The sequence below is a fragment of the Nymphalis io genome, chromosome 15 (assembly GCF_905147045.1).
Source record: "Nymphalis io chromosome 15, ilAglIoxx1.1, whole genome shotgun sequence".
NCBI classification, from domain to species: Eukaryota; Metazoa; Arthropoda; class Insecta; order Lepidoptera; family Nymphalidae; genus Nymphalis; species Nymphalis io.
In genome coordinates this window covers 10701109-10722871 of record NC_065902.1, presented here as the reverse complement: position 1 = coordinate 10722871, position 21763 = coordinate 10701109, and the positions used below count along the sequence as shown (strand labels likewise).

General features: G+C 32.2%; 3 protein-coding genes across 7 annotated transcripts in view; 2 read left to right on the top strand and 1 right to left on the bottom strand.

Moving 5' to 3' along the window:
- Nucleotides 1–21763, top strand: part of LOC126773769 (RING finger protein nhl-1) — a 440095-nt gene that overhangs the window by 412136 nt on the left and 6196 nt on the right. The gene's annotated exons all lie outside the window — the stretch shown is intronic.
- Nucleotides 109–12963, top strand: LOC126773857 (peroxisomal membrane protein PEX14). 5 transcript variants are annotated; one of them, XM_050495074.1, is made up of 5 exons: nucleotides 111–386; nucleotides 6175–6444; nucleotides 8768–8982; nucleotides 10292–10498; nucleotides 11859–12963. In XM_050495074.1, exons 1-5 carry the CDS (start codon nucleotides 336–338, stop codon nucleotides 11863–11865), a joined length of 750 nt encoding a protein of 249 aa, XP_050351031.1. In that variant the 5' UTR covers nucleotides 111–335; the 3' UTR covers nucleotides 11866–12963. The 5 variants fall into 5 exon arrangements, with proteins under 5 accessions (XP_050351032.1, XP_050351031.1, XP_050351034.1 ...); XM_050495076.1 differs by having other exon boundaries at nucleotides 114–386; nucleotides 6181–6444; XM_050495078.1 differs by lacking the exon at nucleotides 111–386 and adding an exon at nucleotides 3708–3716.
- LOC126773800 (uncharacterized) lies at nucleotides 14262–20319 on the bottom strand. The gene is made up of 6 exons (XM_050494987.1): nucleotides 20023–20319; nucleotides 19098–19323; nucleotides 18782–19015; nucleotides 17805–18137; nucleotides 16752–16880; nucleotides 14262–16504 (listed from the first exon to the last, which is right to left on the bottom strand). The coding sequence occupies exons 1-6, from the start codon at nucleotides 20134–20136 to the stop codon at nucleotides 15906–15908; spliced, it is 1635 nt and encodes a 544-aa protein (XP_050350944.1). The 5' UTR covers nucleotides 20137–20319; the 3' UTR covers nucleotides 14262–15905.

The following is a 21763-nucleotide window of genomic DNA, read 5'->3' as shown; positions in this document are numbered from 1 at the left end:
TACAAAAAAATTTAAACAGTAAAGTTTAACAATCGACCATTTAATGTAGTTGTACATATGACCCTTTATTTGACATACAGGAATAGGAATGAAATAGATCTCAATGTCAATTTTTTATTCCATAATATTTCTCCTATAATAGTTCATAATTCGTTTTGTGTCATTTGTGTGAGCTGTGACTTACCAAGTTTTATATTGTGAATTATAGGAGTGCGAATGTATAATAAGTGTATTGTGTAACTCTTGAAACTTTTTATTGACAATTTTCATTTATATTCAAGTCGACACGATTGTGAACACTTATCGTGCTTCTAAAGTCATAATTTAAATTGGAAATGGCTACAGACGTATTAACATCTTCTGGTGCGGAGATTCGTGAGAATTTGGTGATTATCCTCATATATTTTTATTATTACTGCATTACCATTATCATTTATATTTTGGATCATATACAATACTTATGCATAAAAAAATATTACAAAAAAATTAAGTGACCTTCGTAGTGCAAAAAAAGGTAATCAAAATTCTTATTAAACATTAGCATAAAAACTAGATATAATTTTATTAATAACACTGAACATTGACGTAGGTAATATAAATTAAAAAAAGCAAATTATCTGAATAAAAGCAAGAAGTTAACTTTACACTATAGTAATAATACATAACCCAATAAGATATTTTAAAATTCTACTATTTAATAAAGAAAATATTAGTTATCAAAATGAGATGAAACTTCATCCACAATAACTAGGAATCATTAAGACTAGGGTAAAATAGCATGAATATTTTAGTAAGAACATTTAACGTTTCTCTGAAATTTCAACAACGGACAGTTTCTTTTACAGAAATAACTCACAGTGCTGCTTATCTTATTAGCCCTTCATCTCAAAATTATTATTTATAAAGATTATTTTTTACTTGGTGGAAGGGCTTTGTGCAAGCCCATCTGGGTAGTGCAATGCACTTGTTAGATATTCTAGCGCTAAACTGGATTAGTAAGTATTGCTGGGTTCTGGTTTGCTGAGTGAATGCCAGTGTAATTACAGGCACAAGGTATATAACATCTTAGTTCGAAAGGTATCTGGCATCTTGGCATTGTAATGGTTAATAATTTTTAAAGCGCCAATGTCTATGACCACTTAACATTAGCTGGTTCATTGCCAGTCAGCCAACCCATTCAATAAAATTAAAATAAAACTTATTAAAAGTCCTTTGAAATATCTACATTTATTTGTATTAGTTAAAACTGAATTTAAAGATTTATCAGTATTATTTACAATGTATTTACTGTCAGCATGATTTATGTAGTATATTAAATTTTTATGGTGTCAAATAAATTACCAAGTTAATAATACAAATATAATTTAACAGCTACAAGATGTAAGAATGAGGAAAACATTAAGCAACATAGTAATCCCTATGTATACTTATAAATGTGGAGAACTTTTGTCAAGACTAACTGAAAAAATTACTAAACTATTTGGATGGTTTTTAGTATATAATTTTATAAGTATGTTTTAAACCGCTTGCATGTGTTTGTAAATAAACTATTCATGACTCAATGTATGGTGTTCAGGTTTGTTGTACCAGTAACACATCAGCTTTTCTTCTACCAAACATATATTGATATCTTGTTTTCTTAAGATTTACTGGTGGTACTGGTGTTATTTACTGGGTTTTGTGCAAGCACCTGGGTAGGTACCAGGATTCTATTGACTCTGTCTAGTAGGTTGAAGTAGCAAGCAATTATCTCCTACTTGGTTCGAATCCCAGGGTGCGCCTGAATTCTTTCCGGTTTCCGGTCATTTTCAACTTTTGATAACGTACATCAATTAAAAAATTAACTATATATTGTAGACGATACCTTCCACCCTGTTGGGTATCTCCACAGTATATAAGCCATTTACATAGGGTCGCGGATATAGGTCAGCTGTTCAGAGTTTGAAAAAATACTATAGAAATACTCGAGCGAGAAATTAAGTTTTTGTTTTTAATCTGTTTTAAAACTGTTATAATTAATGAAAATTAAAAATGCAATAGTATTATCGCAATTCTCTTACGTCATTTAAGAACCTGTACTCATATCTTTATCATATATTATGTATGTTTGGTTAATTGTATATAATTATAATATATGTTACTTATTTACACGTATGTAATATATACATACCTCTTCAAATGTCTACTTCGGTTCACCAAAGCACTTGCTTTTTGCTTAAATATTTATTTATTAGTTAGTACCTTGTATTTTTTTTATTATTATATGTTTCATAGTTTGGTAGAGACGTTATGTAAAATTTTGGCTCTAGAGCAGTGCTGCAGTAGTCCCAATCTGCACTACCTACGTTAAAAAAATGTAACAGCTTTGTTAAGTTTTTTATCTGAAACATCTGTGTGCGCGTCTTGTGGGTAGTACGGCTCGTGTGCCGTGTCGACATGACGTTCTCTAATGAAAACATGACCCCCTGACCGCCGTCGCTCTTCTCTCTTGTATTGTGTATTGTAATAATTAGATATATGAATTTAATTTATTAATGAAACTATATTTCTGTTTAATTTACTTTAATTTTTTCAGTTGACTTCTCTTTCTAATTTATTTACAGTTACGATTTTTTACATATCATGTTAAGCATCTCGTGATATTTTTTCGTAGTTACTTACATTTATTTTGTATCAGTAAAATCCGTTCATAATAGGATAATATAATTATAAAACCGCTCAGAACCCGATGAAACTACTAAGAAACATACATATATAAAATAAGGCCGATTAGATAACCTCCTTTTTGAAGACCGCTAATAACTTATTTCTTTTTAAAATAATTTGAAACCATGCAGTATTTTACAAATAATAATTACCCGTTATTTTTACTTAATGTCATAATGTTATCTTATCCATGCATATTAATTATGATTTTATCTAGCAAATGATTATTTCGTAGACCATTTTCAATATTAGTGATTAAAATAATATACGACTTAAATGTTTAAGTGTAATTATCATGTCTCAACGCGTAAACCAGGAACGGAATTTAAAAGGCATAACTTTGAGCCTCAGAAATTGTTTGGCTAGTTATTTCGATCGCAATCGGAATAAATGAACCAGTGTTCTTTTAATCAGTGTTCAATTAATTCTTGCCTTCATAACCCATTTAAACATTTAATAATTATCATCATCGACATCTCAGCCGAAAGACGTCCACCGCTGGACAAAGGCCTCCCCCAAGGATTTCCACTTTGGCCGGTCTTGCACTGCCCGCATCCAACGGCTTCCCGTGACTCTTTCTATGTCGTCGGTCCACCTTATAGGGGGCCTGCCCACGCTGCGTTTTCCGGTATTTTTAATAATTATTATGTAAAAAAAAAAATTAAAATAAAAAACAAAGGAAGACATAATATATGTATATATATTTAATATTATTGTTAGTTGTTAAAAATATTACGTCTCTGGCCGCCCGACGACGTTCGCAGCTCGATTATTTGAGCTCTAAACTGTTATGGCAATTTCACGACCAATAATACAGTACCGTAACCGTAACCGTAACAGCCTGTGTATGTCCCACTGCTGGGCTAAAGGCCTCCTCTCCTCTTTTTAAGGAGAAGGTTTGGAGCTTATTCCACCACGCTGCTCCAATGCGGGTTGGTAGAATTCACATGTGGCAGAACTTCAGTGAAATTAGACACATGCAAGTTATACATATTATGCAGGTAATGCAGGTAATAATACAGTATATGAATAATTTTAGTTTCAACCTCATTTAGTCGAATAATCTTAACAGCTAGACTTCTACGCTGTACAAGATAATTATGCTTAAGTATTAGTATTTGTTCTATAATCAAGTATCGCTCTATTGAGAGCTATGTTGTATACTAGCTAATCGTCCCGGCTTCGCACGTGTAGATAAGAAGAACATGAATTTTGTATAGGATCTGCGTAAAATTCGTTATTAGTGAGCGTCTACGTCGGGGAAAGAGTAACTGTGACAAATTTCAAATGGATCGAGCGGATATTGTAGGAGATCTCGCGATGAGCGCTAGATTAGTAATAACTAATATATTATGGCTAAAAGCTATGGATATGCTAAAATTTTGATTTTATTTTAATGTTGCTTAGTGTTTAGTTAAACAGTGATTTCGCTCATTCTGTCATTATCAATTTTACATTCGAAAGCAGAAGACACAGCATTGCTTAACTAATCAAGGTCGTCTCTACAACACGAAGTGTTCATGTAAAGTTCACACACTTTGATTTCAAAGAAGTAGTCTTGTAGCAATTTTATTTGTAATGAAGCGTTTCACAGGGCCCCGAGATGTCTGTAAAGATAAAACAAAGACAAGCACATTTGATTTTTCAAGAACTTAACTTTTTATTTGATAAGAAAATATAAATTTGCTTTGCAGGTGACAAGCTGGGCTTGAAATATTGTGTATATTAAAAAAATATTGCAATCAATTTAATAACATCAAAGTTAATTCATGTTTAACTGTTTTTTTCTAATATCAACTTTTTTTCGTATGAAATAGGTAGCGGTCTGGCAAATGGACTACCTGATGATAAATGGTCACCATAGATATTAGCGATGGTAGAAGTATAAAAGTACATCGCCGATGCGCCACCAACTTTGGGAACTAAGATGTTCCGTCCCTCATTCCTGTAGTTACACAAGCAGAATAAGGACAAGATTTAGCGCTTTCAAAAAACAATTACAATAATAAAACAAGAATTACATTTCATCTTTTGTGTAAACAAAATTACCAACATTAGTATTTAATAGTTATAATATGAAATGCATTCTAAATAGCCAGTTGAACCCTGTGTTAAACCATCGTCCTCCGAATAGTAACACAATCGATGTGATATATTTTTACGAGCAATAATAATCATAACACCTGGCGACGCGGCGTAGGAAAGGAACCAGTGACCTTTAGACTGTATCGTTTGCATATTGTACTAATCGGGTATCTCAAATTCTTCAATTTAAATGTTTTAATGGAAAATATATGTATATAACTATATATTTTATAAATAATTGTTTCTTATGTCACATATTTTAATAACTTTAATGACTGAAATTAAATGATTAAAACAGTTTTCATTGATAATACAAAGGCCAATAAATTAATACTTAGCACATAAAAAACTAAAGTCACCGACATCGCGCGTAGAATTAGCTCGCTGAAGTGAAAGTGGGCTGGTCATGTCTCCAGGCGCATTGATGGCCGATGGAGCCGACTCGTGTTAGAGTGGAGACCACGCTTAGGCAAACGTAGTGTAGGACGGCCGATGATTTAAAAAAGGTGGCAGGTTCGGGATGGATGCGGACTGCCCACGATCGGGATGGTATGCGTTCTATGGGGGAGGCTTTCGTCCAGCCATAACCGTAACAGCCTGTGAATGTCCCACTGCTGGACTAAAGGCCTCCTCTCCTCTTTTTGAGGAGAAGGTTTGGAGCTTATTCCACCACGCTGCTCCAATGCGGGTTGGTAGAATTCACATGTGGCAGAATTTCAGTGAAATTAGACACATGCAGGTTTCCTCACGATGTTTTCCTTCACCGTAAAGCACGAGATGAATTATAATCACAAATTAAGCACATGAAAATTCAGTGGTGCTTGCCCGGGTTTGAACCCACGATCATCGGTTAAGATTCACGCGTTCTTACCACAGGGCCATCTCGGCTTCTCCAGCAGTGGACGGCAAAAGGCTAAAAAAAAAAACATAAAAATCTAATGAAATCAAAACCAAGCAAATATATATATATTTGCGTTAAAAATGGTCTTGATTGAATTTAATTGACAACATTTGAGTGTGTGCCTAGTAGTAGTAGTAGTACAGTAGTGCCTATTTATCACTATGTTATACTGATTATAATACCGTCACATTGGCAGAGCGATTAAGGTAATAGGTAGATGTATAGAATATTATAAAGGTCGTCTTATTAATTGCATACACATTTAAAAAAACTTATGCTACAAAAAAAAAAGAAACAAAATATAAAGGATGCGAAGGCGTTATAGTATACAGCTTTTAAAATCGATTTCCGGTTTTTAAAATGCTTAATAATACATGTCCAGTTAATTTAATGTCGAGTCCGGTTTTAGTGTTTTAGAACGTAGCAAATCGATATTGGTTAGTGTTCAATCTCGTGTTTCTTAGATTTAAGATAATTCACAGTTTCAGGTGACAACGGCTGTCAAGTTTCTCTCGAACCCCAACGTGCAGAGATGCACATTGGAGAGCAAAGAGAGATTTCTGAGGAGCAAGGGACTCTCCGATGCGGAAATACACAGAGCGATAGAGAAATGCGGAGAGATGTTGGACATACCAACGTTATCGTCAGAGCTGATGCTGTTTCAAAATTCAAGAAAGTCTTGGTTCAGAGAAAGGATTCTACCCTTGATAGTATACGGCGGATTCGTTTATGGCTGTTATTGGTTTTATAAGGTATTTATAAATACTCTTTACTTTTTTTAGCTGTATTTTGTAAAACGCCATTATACAACACAGTTGAACACGAATCCAGCACTGAATTTAGAATAACCGCTAATAAGATTTTCTGATTTTTCGAAAGCACACGCAGATATTAATTGAATATCGCGGATTTAAACGCGGGCAAGCTTCACTAAATTTCATGTGTATGAGTAGAAGAGAACACCGTGAGGAAACCTGCATTATTATTTATGGTACAAGATGTAAGCGGTAAGAGGTTGACCTGTTGGAAAAATGACTACTAATGCCTATCGTTGCATTTTAGAAATGAATGCATGTTTCAAATTAAATTGTGTTAAATATATACATGGAACGTTTAGTGAATTACGTGCGAAACTCCAAACCATTACGTCTTAAGAGGAAAATAGGCCTTTGCTAAGGAAAATGGTCATATCTTTGTCATTACTAACAATGTAAGACACCGGAAATGCTTTATCGTCTTGCTCTTCAACAAGCTTAGCTGACAATTCTTCTATACTCCCGCTATGGCTCTCAGATTAGTCTCCCACTTTTGGAATACTCGTCATTGCTTACTTCTCTTCGATACCACTTTATTAATATGTCTATATTGCAGTTTATTTCTTGGCGTAATTGACTACAGCATTGCCGTTGATCGCTGTCACTACATATTATAAAATAAAACCCCTCGGTTTGACACGATGGACGGCGTTTAGAAGAAAGTTTACGTTTATTTCGTGAAGAAGGTTTAAGTGTATAATTATATGGGCCATCTGATGGTAAGTGATCACCAACGCCCATAGACATTGGCATTGTAAGAAATGTTAACCATCGCTTACATCGTCAATGCGCCACCAACCTTGGAAACTAAGATGTTATGTCCCTTGTGCCCAGCCGAGATGGCCCAGTGGTAAGAACGCGTGAATCTTAACCGATGATCGTGGGTTCAAACCCGGGCAAGCACCACTGAATTTTCATGTGCTTAATTTGTGTTTATAATTCATCTCGTGCTTAACGGTGAAGGAAAACATCGTGAGGAAACCTGCATGTGTCTAATTTCAATGAAATTCTGCCACATGTGTATTCTACCAACCCGCATTGGAGCAGCGTGGTGGAATAAGCTCCAAACCTTCTCCTCAAAAGGGAGAGGAGGCCTTAGCCCAGCAGTGGGACATTAACAGGCTGTTACTGTCCGTTGTGCATGTACACTGGCTCTTTCACCCTTCAAACTGGAACACAAAAATACCAAGTACTGCTGTTTTGCTTTACCGCAATATCAGGTGGTCCATACGCTCGTCCTCCTACCTATACTATAAAAAAAAAACATATTAATTTTAATAAAACTTAGAGCGATAAGAAACTTGCACGGATAATTCATTTTCTTATGGAACTATTGAATTTACTAAACCCATGAAACGATACCATACAATGCGCTATGGTTATAAAACCTGACGGAACATAATACACGTATACACATGTGTAATTGTTGCATGTGTGTGTGAAGCTATTGTGTAAGAATAAACTCGAAACTCACCGCTGAAATCGTGAAATGCGACAGTGACCGTAATAATTTCGCTTAAAGAATACAAGCATCAAATTAGCGTATTATTATTACATATTATAAAACAAAGTCCCCCGACGTATCTGTCTTTAGATATGAATCGTTATTGATAAGTAAGGGAACTGCTGGCAATATTTTATTTATTTTTTTCGGATTGTGTAATACTGTTGGCCTTACTGGCCTCTACAGCGTCACCGGGCGGGATGGGTGAGTTGAACTCAGCCGGATGTTGGGAGCCACATAGGGCTCAAGAGAGACGGACGTCCTAAGGGTGCCTCCTGTGAGGCCGGACCTCGGCTTAGGACTCCGTTGAAATCGGGAGGGACTGCTAGCATTAGAAGTCAATGACCGATAATATTTATTAAGCGTTTCATATATAAGCTCTAAGTAGCTTATGATATATATGTATTCGAAGCATATGATTTCTGTTATGGCGTGCAATCGATTTAATGAAACTTACTATATCTTGAAAATATAGTTATAGCTACCGGCCTTGACATCACACGGGTATAATTAAGATTTTTATCATAATTATATTGTATAAAAAGAGATGAACAATATACAACTATATATATATATATATAAAAGGTCATAGTGTACCTAACTATGACTATTCTATACACTAGTCTTTAATATATGCAGGCCGAAAGGGTTTTGGCTACTACTTTAGTAGCAATTTCTTCCAGACAAACTTCGCTTATGATATATAAAAACAAAAATTGCATACAATGGAATTTACAACTAAACCTTTTGTTCTAGAACTGCATCAGGCATCTTCTGTTCGTCGAACAGCCGAAACGTAAAACAACAGCGGAGTGTATTGACGAGTTACGGAAATCATTGGACGTTATGAACGCGAGCATATCCTCATTGAGGGGTGAGGTCCAGTCTTCCGTCAAGCAGAGCGCTCTGGGATCGCAGCTAGACAACTTGAAATCTGATATAGCGTCAGTGAAAGGAATTTTGCTCAATCGGTCAGTAATGTACCATGTTCTTAATATTATATAACTTAAAGGGTTAAAAAGCAATGGCGGATTTTCTGTCGATAAGACGTAGTAACAATCACACATTAGTTTCTATCGCCAATAACATTGTGCTGTGTATTTGCAGTTTGAGGAATAACCGTTAATCAAAATCGTAACTATTTTGGGTTTATTCTAAAAGCTCATTGGTCGCGTATTACGTCTTCAGCGCCTATCGACCAATGACAATTCAGAATAAAGTCAAATTAGTTCCTGATATATTATGATTGGCAATGTAAGCAATATTCTATATGTATATCTTGAGTTGTTATCATGTTAATCGCCTTCTTGTTTTAAATGTTACAAAAACTTAACCGAAATCTTAAGCTACTTTGACACTCGAATGAAATTCGAATATATATAATTTCTTAAAAATTAAAGAATAAATTCTTCGTCTTACTTTCTCAACTTTATAAAATTATTTTTTAAACGTGGGATTTATTTTACATTATCCTATAGATACTTGATGCGATATAAATATATTGGCAACAGAAGTACAATTAATTATTTTGAAGATCCGGTTGGCGTGGTTGGTAGATACTTGCCTTTCACTCCGAAGGTTGTGGGTTCGATTCCCACCCAGGACAGACATTTGTGTGCGTGGACATGTCTATTTGTCCTGAGTCTGGATGTAATTATCTATATTAAATAGTAGTATATGTAGAATATCAGTTGTCTGGTTTCCATAGCAAACTCTGCTTATTTTGGGATCAGATGGCCGTGTGCGAATAATGTCCCAGGATATTATTATTGATAGGACACCAACAATGTAAGTACTACATCAATAGTGTAAAAATAAAAATAGTTATTATGATACGGAATAAATGCTACCTTAATTATAGGTAATACATTTAACATAATAATGGCTTAAGATTATGTATTGCGCAACAAAATGGATACAAAAACAAATTAAAAATAGGGTTACTTATAGTTTGTTTCCGAACTTACACCAAAAGAAAAATAAATATTAACCTTAAATATATAAGCCATAGGTACATAGTTGGTCGAGATCTAAATTATTCTCGAATTCACTATACACGCTTTGAATGTCGGTGTTGTTATCATAAAATTGCAAGAAAATTTAAAGTGGATATATACGAATTTGAATTGTTATATATTATAAATAAATACATATTAATCAAGACCTGATCGCTATGCACAATATATCGAATCTATTTTCTTTTTAAAATCAATTTGGTTATTTCCTTGGATATAAAAAATAACGGTGAATAAATTGGAATTTTCGTTTAATAAAATCCAGAAACCAGTTTCCTACCCTCAAAACACGCACAGAGCCGCCTTCAATACCGGCATGGCAGCGTCAGTCGGAAGAGGCGACTTCCACAGAGGCAGCTGAAGAAAAGAAGAAGCCACACAGGAGTCGCAGCCAGCGATCCGAGTCCGGTGGTTCTAATTCTAGTGAAGGAGAACAGGCTACGAAGAATAGCGACAGCAGCTTGGAGATCATGTGAGTAAATACCGCGCTTTTAAATATGAGTATGTTAAGCTATTGTTTGTGAGTTACGCCATTTATTACCAATTCAAATTATTGAATTTGGTTTTGCTGTATTATAAATAAAAAGAAATGGAACAATTGTGCGCAAAATATCATTAAGTACCACCCACTCATCAGATATTCTACCGCAAACAGCAATACTTGGTATTGTTGTGTCTCGGTTTGAATGGTGTGTGAGCCAGTGTAATTACAGGCATAAGGGACATAAAATCTTAGGTCCCAAGGTTGGTGGGGCATTGGCTATGTAAGCGATGCCGATGTCTACGTCTATGGGCGTGGGTGACCACTTACCATCAGATGGCCCATCTGCTCGTCCGCTATACAATTTTATAAAAAAAAATAGTAAATTTATAGCTAGCACACCCTGGAATGAAACGACCGCGTTCTGGCTATTTCTTTCTAATAGTTGAAAATAGTAACTTGTCCGCAACGTGTTTTCATCTAGCGGGCATAGACAAGTTGCATATTGATAAAGTCGTCAGTAGAATACACCAAAACGTAGAGAGGGCACGAGTATTTAATATTTCACCTGATCAACGTGATCAAATAACGGCGGCAGCAATCGCTCTTACAAATATTAAATGCCGAATGTATTTTAACTTACAAAAGTAAAAATGTTTAAATTCTTAATTGCATACGTTCATATATTTTGACGAGCCGTTTGTCGTGGTTGGTTTCTTTCACGCCGAAGGTTGTGGGTTCGATTCCCACCCAGGACAGACATTTGTGTGCATTAACATGTCTGTTTGTCCTGAGTCTGGGTATAATTATCTATATAAGTATGTATTTACAAAAGAAAAGTAGTATATGTAATATACGTATGTTGTCTGGTTTCCATGGCACAAGCTCTGCTTAATTTGGGATCAGATGGCCGTGTGTGAATAAAGTCCCGGGATATTATTATTATTATTATTATTATTATATATGAATAAATTATATATTCAGTCATGGTCCCTCTCATTAAGAAAAGAATAATTAATTTAAGATAGTCATGACTATATTTTATTGGGCAACCTAATCATGGCATGTTTATTTAATTGTAAATTTTAAGAAAAAAATATTTTCATCCCGTAAGCAGACCGTTACATGTAATTTTCTGATTGTTAAAAAGACTGAAAACTGTTTTTTTCTTTTCCCGGTTCTTCAAGCAGACATTTCGAACCGGTGGTAGCTTAATGTTAAAAATAAAATTTAAAAATGATAATTCAATGTGCTTGTGATAGGCTACTTTAATGTATATTTGGACTTTGATTGTATCTTAGTATGATAATAATACAATTACATGTTTCAAATGTTTTTTTTTTTTTTTCAGAACGTGAAGTTAGAGACTTGTGCAGAAAAGTACAGATAGGTGTTTAGTCGGACGTTGTAATATTTGATTAGTTATTGCTATTAAAATCATTTGCTAATTGTGATAATTCGTATTTATGATGTTCCTCGTATAAGAGTACTTTACAAGCGAAAAACAATGCATTGTTTTGTTGTAGAAATCGGTTTTTCAATTTGTAACTTGATGACAAATAATGTGAGTTTTTAATATTATTAAAATCATGTCTTCAAATTTTTTACACTCTTAGGATGTTTCGATGTTGTTACTCGAAGAATAAAAATAAAATAGTTTTATAATTTAAAAGAAGAATATATGTATATTACCCGGGCAATAATAAAAATTAAAATGTTAACAGAGAGAATTGAAAGTCATTTTACTTACAGATTATAAATATTTTATCATCTGTGAATTTGAACCTTTATTGACAAAAATGCATTAATATAAATCGAATTAAAGAAACAAAATTACTAAAGGCTAAATACGCATACTACCATAGTAAGTTGTTTTATAAATTCCTTAGATATATATTCATTAGATATAATGATCAAAATTGAAAAAATGTATATTCTACTTTTAAATAAATTTTATAAAAAATGTCTCGTGAATATTTGTGGGCAGGCATGTTTTTTAAGTGATTTGTTTTTTTTTTTTTTGGTTAAGGTAATTTCAAAGTCAACTATAGCGTAAATACATGTGTAATATTTGAGTAAAACATTTTCGAAAGGCTTAATTTTTGGCAGAGTTGAACTCTATTTTTCTTTGCAAACTCTTATTTAACTTTACCTATTAATTGATTTTGTGAGCATGCAAGTCGCATTAATAACTTATGTTTTCTCCAATATTGAAGTGATTAGTATGTGTTTCGTCAAGTACAATAACTTTAAAAAAAAAGGCTTAAAGAGTTCTTCCATGATTTAATTAATTATTAATATAAAGTTATATAAACATGACTACGATTCTGTTTAATTTATTAAGCGTTTTTAATCTGTCTACCATATTAGATTACTGGTGACATCATATTATATTAATTAAAAATCATCAGATTTCATTAGCAACGCACATATATAAACATTTGATTTTTTTGTTACAAAAAGATAAACGAATACGAAATTATTAAAACATGTGAATATATATTTTATTGTTATTTATTTTTACTTAACAAAAATAGGTTGTTTTATCTTCTTTTAAAAAAAAAATCTTTGTTTATATATTGTATCATTTTTAGTATAATGTAACAATCTATAAATTGCATTTTATTTTACATTTACTACATTAATATTTGTTTGTAATATTTTTATTAATAATTAAATTAATTTTGTACAAACGTTTTCCCTTAAAAATAGTAATATAAAATAGTAGCGTTTAAAATAGATTAAGAAATTTGTTTAAATCAAAGTTCTATTCACACAATTGTCAATTTAGTAAGTTTGCTTACGTTACAATACTTTTTAAATTGAATGAGTCTATAATATTATTATTTTTAATGACAGTCCAAGTGAACGTTTCATATATGTTCTCATACATTGATTTATGGTTGTTTTATTACTATTCAAATATTTCTATAGTTCGATATAGATTTTGTTTTGTTATAAAGTTTTATTTTAATTAATATTATTTAGATGTAAAGGGTATGTATTGTAAATATTTTAATCATAATTATTTACCGTAATGGTTTACACATGGTTGTATACATGAATGATGTATGCATTTTAAATAATGTTAGAAATATTATAATTTGAATAATTATTAATAAATGTGGGTGATAAATAAACCAATGATAATAAATAATTTTACGATGTTTATTTTCTTACCTCGCTTATTTATGTAAACTTGTCTAAATAATTAATAAAATCAAATTAATTATTTTAATACTTATGAGGATTTTATTGTTTATTTATGATCTTGTCAGAAGTTTTCCTGTATAATAGACAATTATAAAGTTGTGATTTCCAAGATCTCTTGACTGTAGTTTGAAGACGTTAGATAGATACCATTTATAATTTTCTAACAAAAGCACTTAACAGTGGATACAGCAATTTATGACTACTTAGCCACGAGTAGGTTTGCTAACCTTACTTTATAAGAACATATCATACACTTTGTATACCTTATTATTGGTAAATATACTGATATTCCCGAAATTGTAGACGCCTTGGTAATTAATATAAGGAACAGTCATATTTCTGACAACGCCAATGTTTGGGCGGTGGTGACTACCCAGGTAGCTCATTTGCCCGTCCGCCCATCTTTTATATAAAAAAAAACCATTTATATTTTTATACATATCTTAATAATAGTTCCGACTTCAGAACTAGTCTGACCACGCATCTGAAATCAATTCCTTGACATGTATTAAAAAAAAATTGAATAAATAAAACAACAATTATATTTAAGATTTTATTTACAAAAATACATCACAAAGTATATATTGAGCTTAAAAGTCCTGTATAATGATAGAACACATTCACTCCAACAGTTTGGAATTGAGATCAACGATACATGTAGGTACGTATGAGAGTTATGGACACCAACAGTGGCCGTGTCATTACAATACAAACATATACACAAATATAATTTCAAGACTCCTTCAATGTCAAATTAATGTAACATTAAATGTGATAGTGATTTAATAATGCTTACATAATATTTCTTTAAGCATATATCTTTAAATAACTTTTTGCAACCTTATCACAAATGAAGCAGCCGAAATTCCCTTCATAAAAATACTTTACATACATTCAATGAAAGTCCTATGGCACTAAATTATCAAGTACACCAATTTAAAGCAAGGAAATTATTCTACACATAAAAGATTTATTAAACTTCTTAATCATAACATCTAATAATTTTTAAATGATTATTAATGAAAGGAAAGCCATAGGTTTATTTTAATGAACGATTTTCATGTCTTTGGACTATGCAAAAGCTAAAAGCTAGGACCTGCATTTGGAAGTAGAAATAGTATGAAAATATTATATAAAAAGAGTGCCAAGATATGTTAACATTTTGTTCGAAATACTTACAATAAGACAACAGATTATATAAATATTAATATACTTTCATAATATAAGTAATACAAGTAACGGGGCGTATAAACCACACCACCCCTTATATATATTATTTCATTTCAAGCACACATACTTATAAAAACGAAAGAATGTCTGCTCATAAAACATCTTTGTTATAAAGATTAACAAAAATATTACATATGTGATGAAAAATCAGTTAATCTTTCTGTTTAATGTTAATTATAATAAATAAAATTTGTAATCGACAGGGTTGCCATAAATTGTCTTAATCTGTATGCCTATATAAAATTAGAATTACATCTCTAGCACAACATTGACTAGACAAAATGCAACGAGTCAAAGAAAAAAAAAATTACATGCATAAACTGTAGGTGGAAAAAACTTAATTATATATTTGGAGGCGTGGCTTATGTGTCTATATTAAATAACTAAGGGTAGGCATAACGATTATATATAACCACAAAAATATTCTCGAATTACAATATAATATTTATGTGATCGAGATACATAGAAAAATATTATAATCATAGACTAAACATTTTATCCTTACATTGAATATGTTTATATCAAATTATTACATATCAATAAAAATAGACAACATTTTATTAACAATACCATGAAAAGTGATAACTTGTGCATTGCGAAATCAAAGTGGTTCTCACTTCTAAAATCGCTTCCTTGTTCAAATTACACTTTGTAATTCCTTAAAATTATTCACATTTATTCACAAACACAAGTCTTCAACAATGACTTCCTCATAATATAAAATTTATTTCAATAAGTTTCACTACAAAGGAATCCATTTAAATAGAAGAAATGCTTTGAAATAGTGAATCATTTTGCTATCTTAAGTTTCTTCTGAAACACTTGATATTATTTTCATGAACAAACAATTATTACTTCTAAAAACTGATTAATTTACATTTATTAACAAAATATTTAATGCTATTATAACACTTATTCATTTTGAAATAACAAAGATATTTCCTTGTAATCTCAATTACAATAGAACCTTCTTCTCCAGTAAATTCTTTTCACATCTGATTATAACATCATCATTTCTTCCATTAAGCAACTCTTTGGCCCTTGTTAAGTCTTCCAGAAAACATCGTCCTTTCTCTGTCCGCATTATCTGTTTCTTGGGTAGCAAATTCTTTGACAAGTACGCAATTAATTTCTGCCAATCCTTAAGCAAGAAGAATGGTTTATCATGTTTTGTTTCATTCGGTACTCGGCCATTGGAATGTTCAAAGAAGACATTGATGACTTTTAAGCAGCTGGAGACTCTGGCGCCTTTTAGGTGGTTTAAAAGGATAATGTCAACGTCCTTGTGCGCTATAATGGGTTTGTCATAGATGTTGTTGTAAAGATTTGTGTTTTCCGCTGGACCAACAATGTATATTACATGAGTAGCAAGTTCGAGTGCTTCATCCGCCCATATAACCGGATCACTGTGAGATGTTTTGGAGATATCTCCATCGTACATCACATCAAAGCCATACTCAGCCCGGAGGTAAGCAACAAATGAAGCCACACATTCGGCATGGAGGCGGTTTGCTGGCGAGTAGATTACTAGAACTTTTGGAGGAGGTGGAATTTCTGGAATGTAATCATTGAATTTAAATCAATAACTCTTGTTTTAATAATAAAACTTTCTATCAAAAGTTAGGTAAAATACATTATGTTCCTTTAGTCAATTACTGTCAATGCAGATATGAAAAAAATCATACTCTATGCCATTATGCATACAGTCACAATTAATAGTTTCAAATTTGAAATTCATTTAACTGTATATTTTAGTAATTAAATGGATGGTTTTATACATTTAAAAACGAAAGATACTCACTCTCTCCATACTCCTTGCACCAATAACGACGGATCACACGAAGGACAATATAGTATGCAAACAAGGTCGCCACCACCAGAGCTGTGATGCTAGCAATACAGATGTTTAATTTCTGATGAACTTCGCTACCTGAAAATAATAATTAAATCGATTTAATATTAATTGACGCATCAATATGATTAACGATTTTAGACCAGATTCAATAAAACTATTAATAATTATTTTTTTTATACTACAGGAAGGCGGACGAGCATATGGGCCACTGATGGTAAGTGGTCACCAACGCTCATAGGCATTGGCAAGCTTGTTTGGGTAGGTACCACCCACTCATCAGATATTTTACCGCAAAACAGCAGTACTTTTTTTTTTACTAATAATTGCCTATGAGAAACCTGTTTACTCTGGATTTGAAGAATTACAATTAAAAAATACTTGGTATTGTTGTGTTCCGGTTTGAAGGGTGAGTGAGCCAGTGTAATTACAGGCACAAGGGACATAAAATCTTAGTTCCCAAGGTTGGTGGCGCATTTTCTATAAGCGATGGTTGACATTTCTTACAATGCCAATGTCTAAGGGCGTTTGGTGACCACTTACCATCAGGTGGCCCATATACTCGTCTACCTTCCTATTCTATAAAAAAAAAAAAAATTAAAAAATTACAACTTTAAACTACATATTATTTATCAACAGTTTTATAAGCATTGTTTTCAAATTCCCATTTAATTTAACATATCTTACTATTTCTTACTACATATGTAAAAAGACAAATCTGTTAAGTACTTCTTTTCCCTCTCAATCAACCATATTACTATTTTTGATAAATAATGATGCTATAAAGAAAGTGGAAACAAAAGTAGAATAAATTGTTTTAAACATTAAATATTATAAAAGTAATGTATATATAGTAAGGCCAGTCCTGAATTGCATTTTCTTTTATGCAACCATCTCTTTTGTACATTGTCAAATCTCTCTTAATTACTGAAGATTATGCTCCAAGTACACACAATTGAACAGTAAAATTCATTATTAAACAACAAAAAAATTATAACTTACTGATAATTATCCTCGGACTCTCGACAGACTGGCATTTAACTTGTTCTCTCTTACATTTTTCATGTATCGGGGTAACAACAAAGTAATATGTTCCAGCACTAATTAATAAACTGTAGTCATATGATACTTCTTGGGTGTTATTTTTTAACTTGATCGTTGTGCTTTTAACTGTTTCTTTACACTGAGTCCCTTTGCTACACTCTTTCATAACTTCAATTTGATATGCCGTTATCTTTAACTGAGCCGGAGGTGGCATTATGTGTAACTTCATAGAGGTAGTTAGTATTTCTATGTATACAAATGGCTTCCAATCGTTTTCACTTATTGTTGGACCTATGAAAGAATTAAAACAATTTTAGTTACTGATCTAAGCATTTGTCGTGACTTTTAGTAATTTTCCATACATTGTGACACCTTCGAGAGCTGTTTTTTTATAATATATACATTATATAAGCAAAATACTAATGAATTATGATTAATAACACTAATCTTAAAAATTTATAATAATAATATCCTGGGACATTATTCACACACGGCCATCTGATTAAATTAAGCAGAGCTTGTGCTGTGTGAGCCACATATACTACTTTTCTTTTGTAAATACATACTTATATAGATAATTACAACCAGACTCAGGAGAAACAGACATGTTCATGCACACAATTGTCTGTCCTGGGTGGGAATCGAACCTTCGGCGTGAAAGGCAAATATCTACGAACCACGCCAATCGACACGTCAAATTTAGAAAAATAATGGAAATATTAACCTGTATTAAAAAAAAGGTTATATGACATATAAAGAGAATTGTTATGGTTTCCTGTTTTTCTTGGTGCCGATTTAGTTATTTATAGACAGCCCAATTACAACAATAAGGACAAATACTTCGAAACCAATAGCAATAGATTAATTAGAAGTACATACTTGGTTTCAATAAGTTTTGTAATAAATGAAGATTACAATTTGTTTAATGAACTCACTTAACATTGCGGCAGATGGTATGTTGAAGTTATATCGCCCTCTGTTGACCACTACATCATCGGTTGCCTCAAAATCAAGTATATGACTTTGACCATTATAATCACCATCGGTAAGAGACCAATAGCAGTCATAGTAGAGCATTGATTGTTCGTTGATGGTGACATCATTTGAAATGACAATATTTCTGCAGTGACTTTCTACGTTCATGAATTTTTGAAATCGGAATTTCATTGCTGAAATTATAGAAAATATGGTTGGACAATGTTATATTAAATAAATAATTAAAATGTTAAATAATAAAAATAAAATTCTTACTTTTCCATTTTATATTACTAAATGTAATATTAAGGACAGTATAATTGACAGAATAGTAAGTCCTGTTGTCACGATGAACTATTGGTAATATGTAGGGCTTGAGGCTAACTCCACCAATATGGGAGTTCGAAGAAATGGGTCCAAAGTTGTCTGTACAGTCAGAACTATTTGGTGGAATGTATTCTACTTTACATGTATTATCGTCTGAATAATCTTCACCCAATATCTAGAAAATATAATAAAAATATTAATAAATTTAATTAAATAATTATGTTTTACTACACATACATACGTACACAATAATATGTTTTACACAATAGTTACTGCCTACTATACTACGACAAACTGTCTTAAAATATATAATTATTTTACAATTTGGACTTAAAAATTTGAACATTACAGTCTAAAATTATGTATATATCTTATTACAAATTCACGTATCTGTAAATACACAACATGTTTTATATAAGTTCAAAATGTATTGTCATTTTATATAGCCCATTTGTAAAACTACATCTGGTTCTAGAAAACTAACTAGTTATTTCTCTTCAAGCAAATTACATGTATGCATTATTTAAAGATGTATAATATACAAATATAAAATCTAATGACATTTACATTAATTAAACATCTGGTTAGAAATATCATTGATAAAAAAAAAAATCGACAATTGTAATTTATAATGGACACTTAAAATGATCATATTATTACGTTTTTTCAATAATATATACTTGCAGTAGATGATTTCTTAACTTGCATTTAATATCTTATTTGATAGATAAAAGTATAATAAAATAAACAAAACAAATGACATACACCTAAGTATGATATATCATACTATCGTTCAAGGTTACAGAGTTTGATAAATCAATAATGAATATTCTTTTCCAATCTCTACAAGTTACTCAATTATATAATCACGTACCTGTGTTGTACAACTACGGGTTATCTTCGTATTATTCTCGCAAAGCTGATAATGCTGTCCAGAAACATATTGAAACAGAAACAATAAAATAAATGAAATTACTTGTCTCCCCATATTGAATCCACAAATAATTTAGGGACGAAAATTATAAAAATAAAGCACATCCATAGTAAGGAGGGTTAACGCATAATAATGATAAACTGTTTAATGTAGCTTCGAGGCAAATAATAAGGTAGAACGTAATAAAATTGTTCAGTGACCGACAACCATTCCACTACAAAAACAATATGGCAGGATAAAAGCATAGATTAGTAATTGAAATTCAAGAAAACGCCAGGAATCAGGATTAATAAATGATGCACCACATATTCATAAGGAAAATTGAATTTTATTTTTTTACATATTAAAAAGTTTATGGTAATCATTCAAGAAATTTACACACATTATTTATTTAACAAAAATGTGCAAAATTCTTACATTTGTAGAAACGAAACGCACCTATAGTTTCATAGTACAAAAAAAAATTTATTAAACAAACTTAATAGGTGTATGTACTTCATATTATGTCCTACCTAGTTCAGTCTATATAAAAACCTTTGTTTTCATGTATTTTTATGTGTTTTATTAATCTTATCATACATATGTTTTTACGATAACCATATTCATTGTTTACTAAATTCAAATTATGAAAGTCGGTAAATAAAGCATAAAATTAATTAAGCTTCATAAATAAGTTTGACATTATGTTTGTTTTACGTGTGCATCTATTTTTTTTCTAGCAGTGGAACCTTCAGAGGTGGAACCGGGTTATGTGGGATTCTAACCCACTAAAACCACTGCGATGGCCGTCCTCAACACGGATTGGAGAGGCTGCGGGATCGTGTAGATATAACGCATCCGCGGCCTCTCCCGTGCCGTGCTCCGCTTGTGGCTCGGCGAAGCTCTTCTCAGGGGGCGAAGATAATCTCGTACTCCTCGCTAGTGCGTATGGCAGCGCGAGGCCATCCCATGCATCATAAATAAGTAATTTAAGCTAAATTGAATTTAAGCTTAAAGCCGTAGACAAAGAACTAATAGACCCAATTACGATTCGAAACGAAAATTACTTTATAAATATTTTAGACAAATACAGTTATCAAATTTTTTGTCGCTTATCGCGTAACCCTTTTTATCAGGGTCAGCTACTCTAGTTGCGAAACAAACAATTTTTTACAAGTTTTTATAATTTATAACCTATAATATAACCTATAATTATTTATCATGGAAATGCTGCCAGCGTCAGCTAAAAAGACGCCCAGATTTTCTATTAAAACATTGACTCATTGACAATGTAAACAAATAAATACGGATTCTAATAACGGTCCAATAATAATGTTATTTAAATTTATTCTTCCTCCTATTTGTAATATTCTAATGACAACATTATTTAACATTCTTCTTGCATATGCAATCCGAGTCCAGGTGTTGAAGTGTTTGTACGAAGCCGCAACCGTCCAAGTACAAGATCAGAGCACAAGACCAATCCAATTGCATCGCGGGGTAAGACAGGGAGATGCAATCGCACCGAAACTTTTAATCAATGCATTGGAGGACGTCTTCAAGACGCTCGATTGCAACGGACGCGGTATTAATATAAAAGGCCAACACATTACACATCTGCGATTTGCCGACAACATTGTCATCATGGTGGAAAGAGTATCCACCATGATGATTTGGAAGAGATGCTAAACAGCCTAAGCCA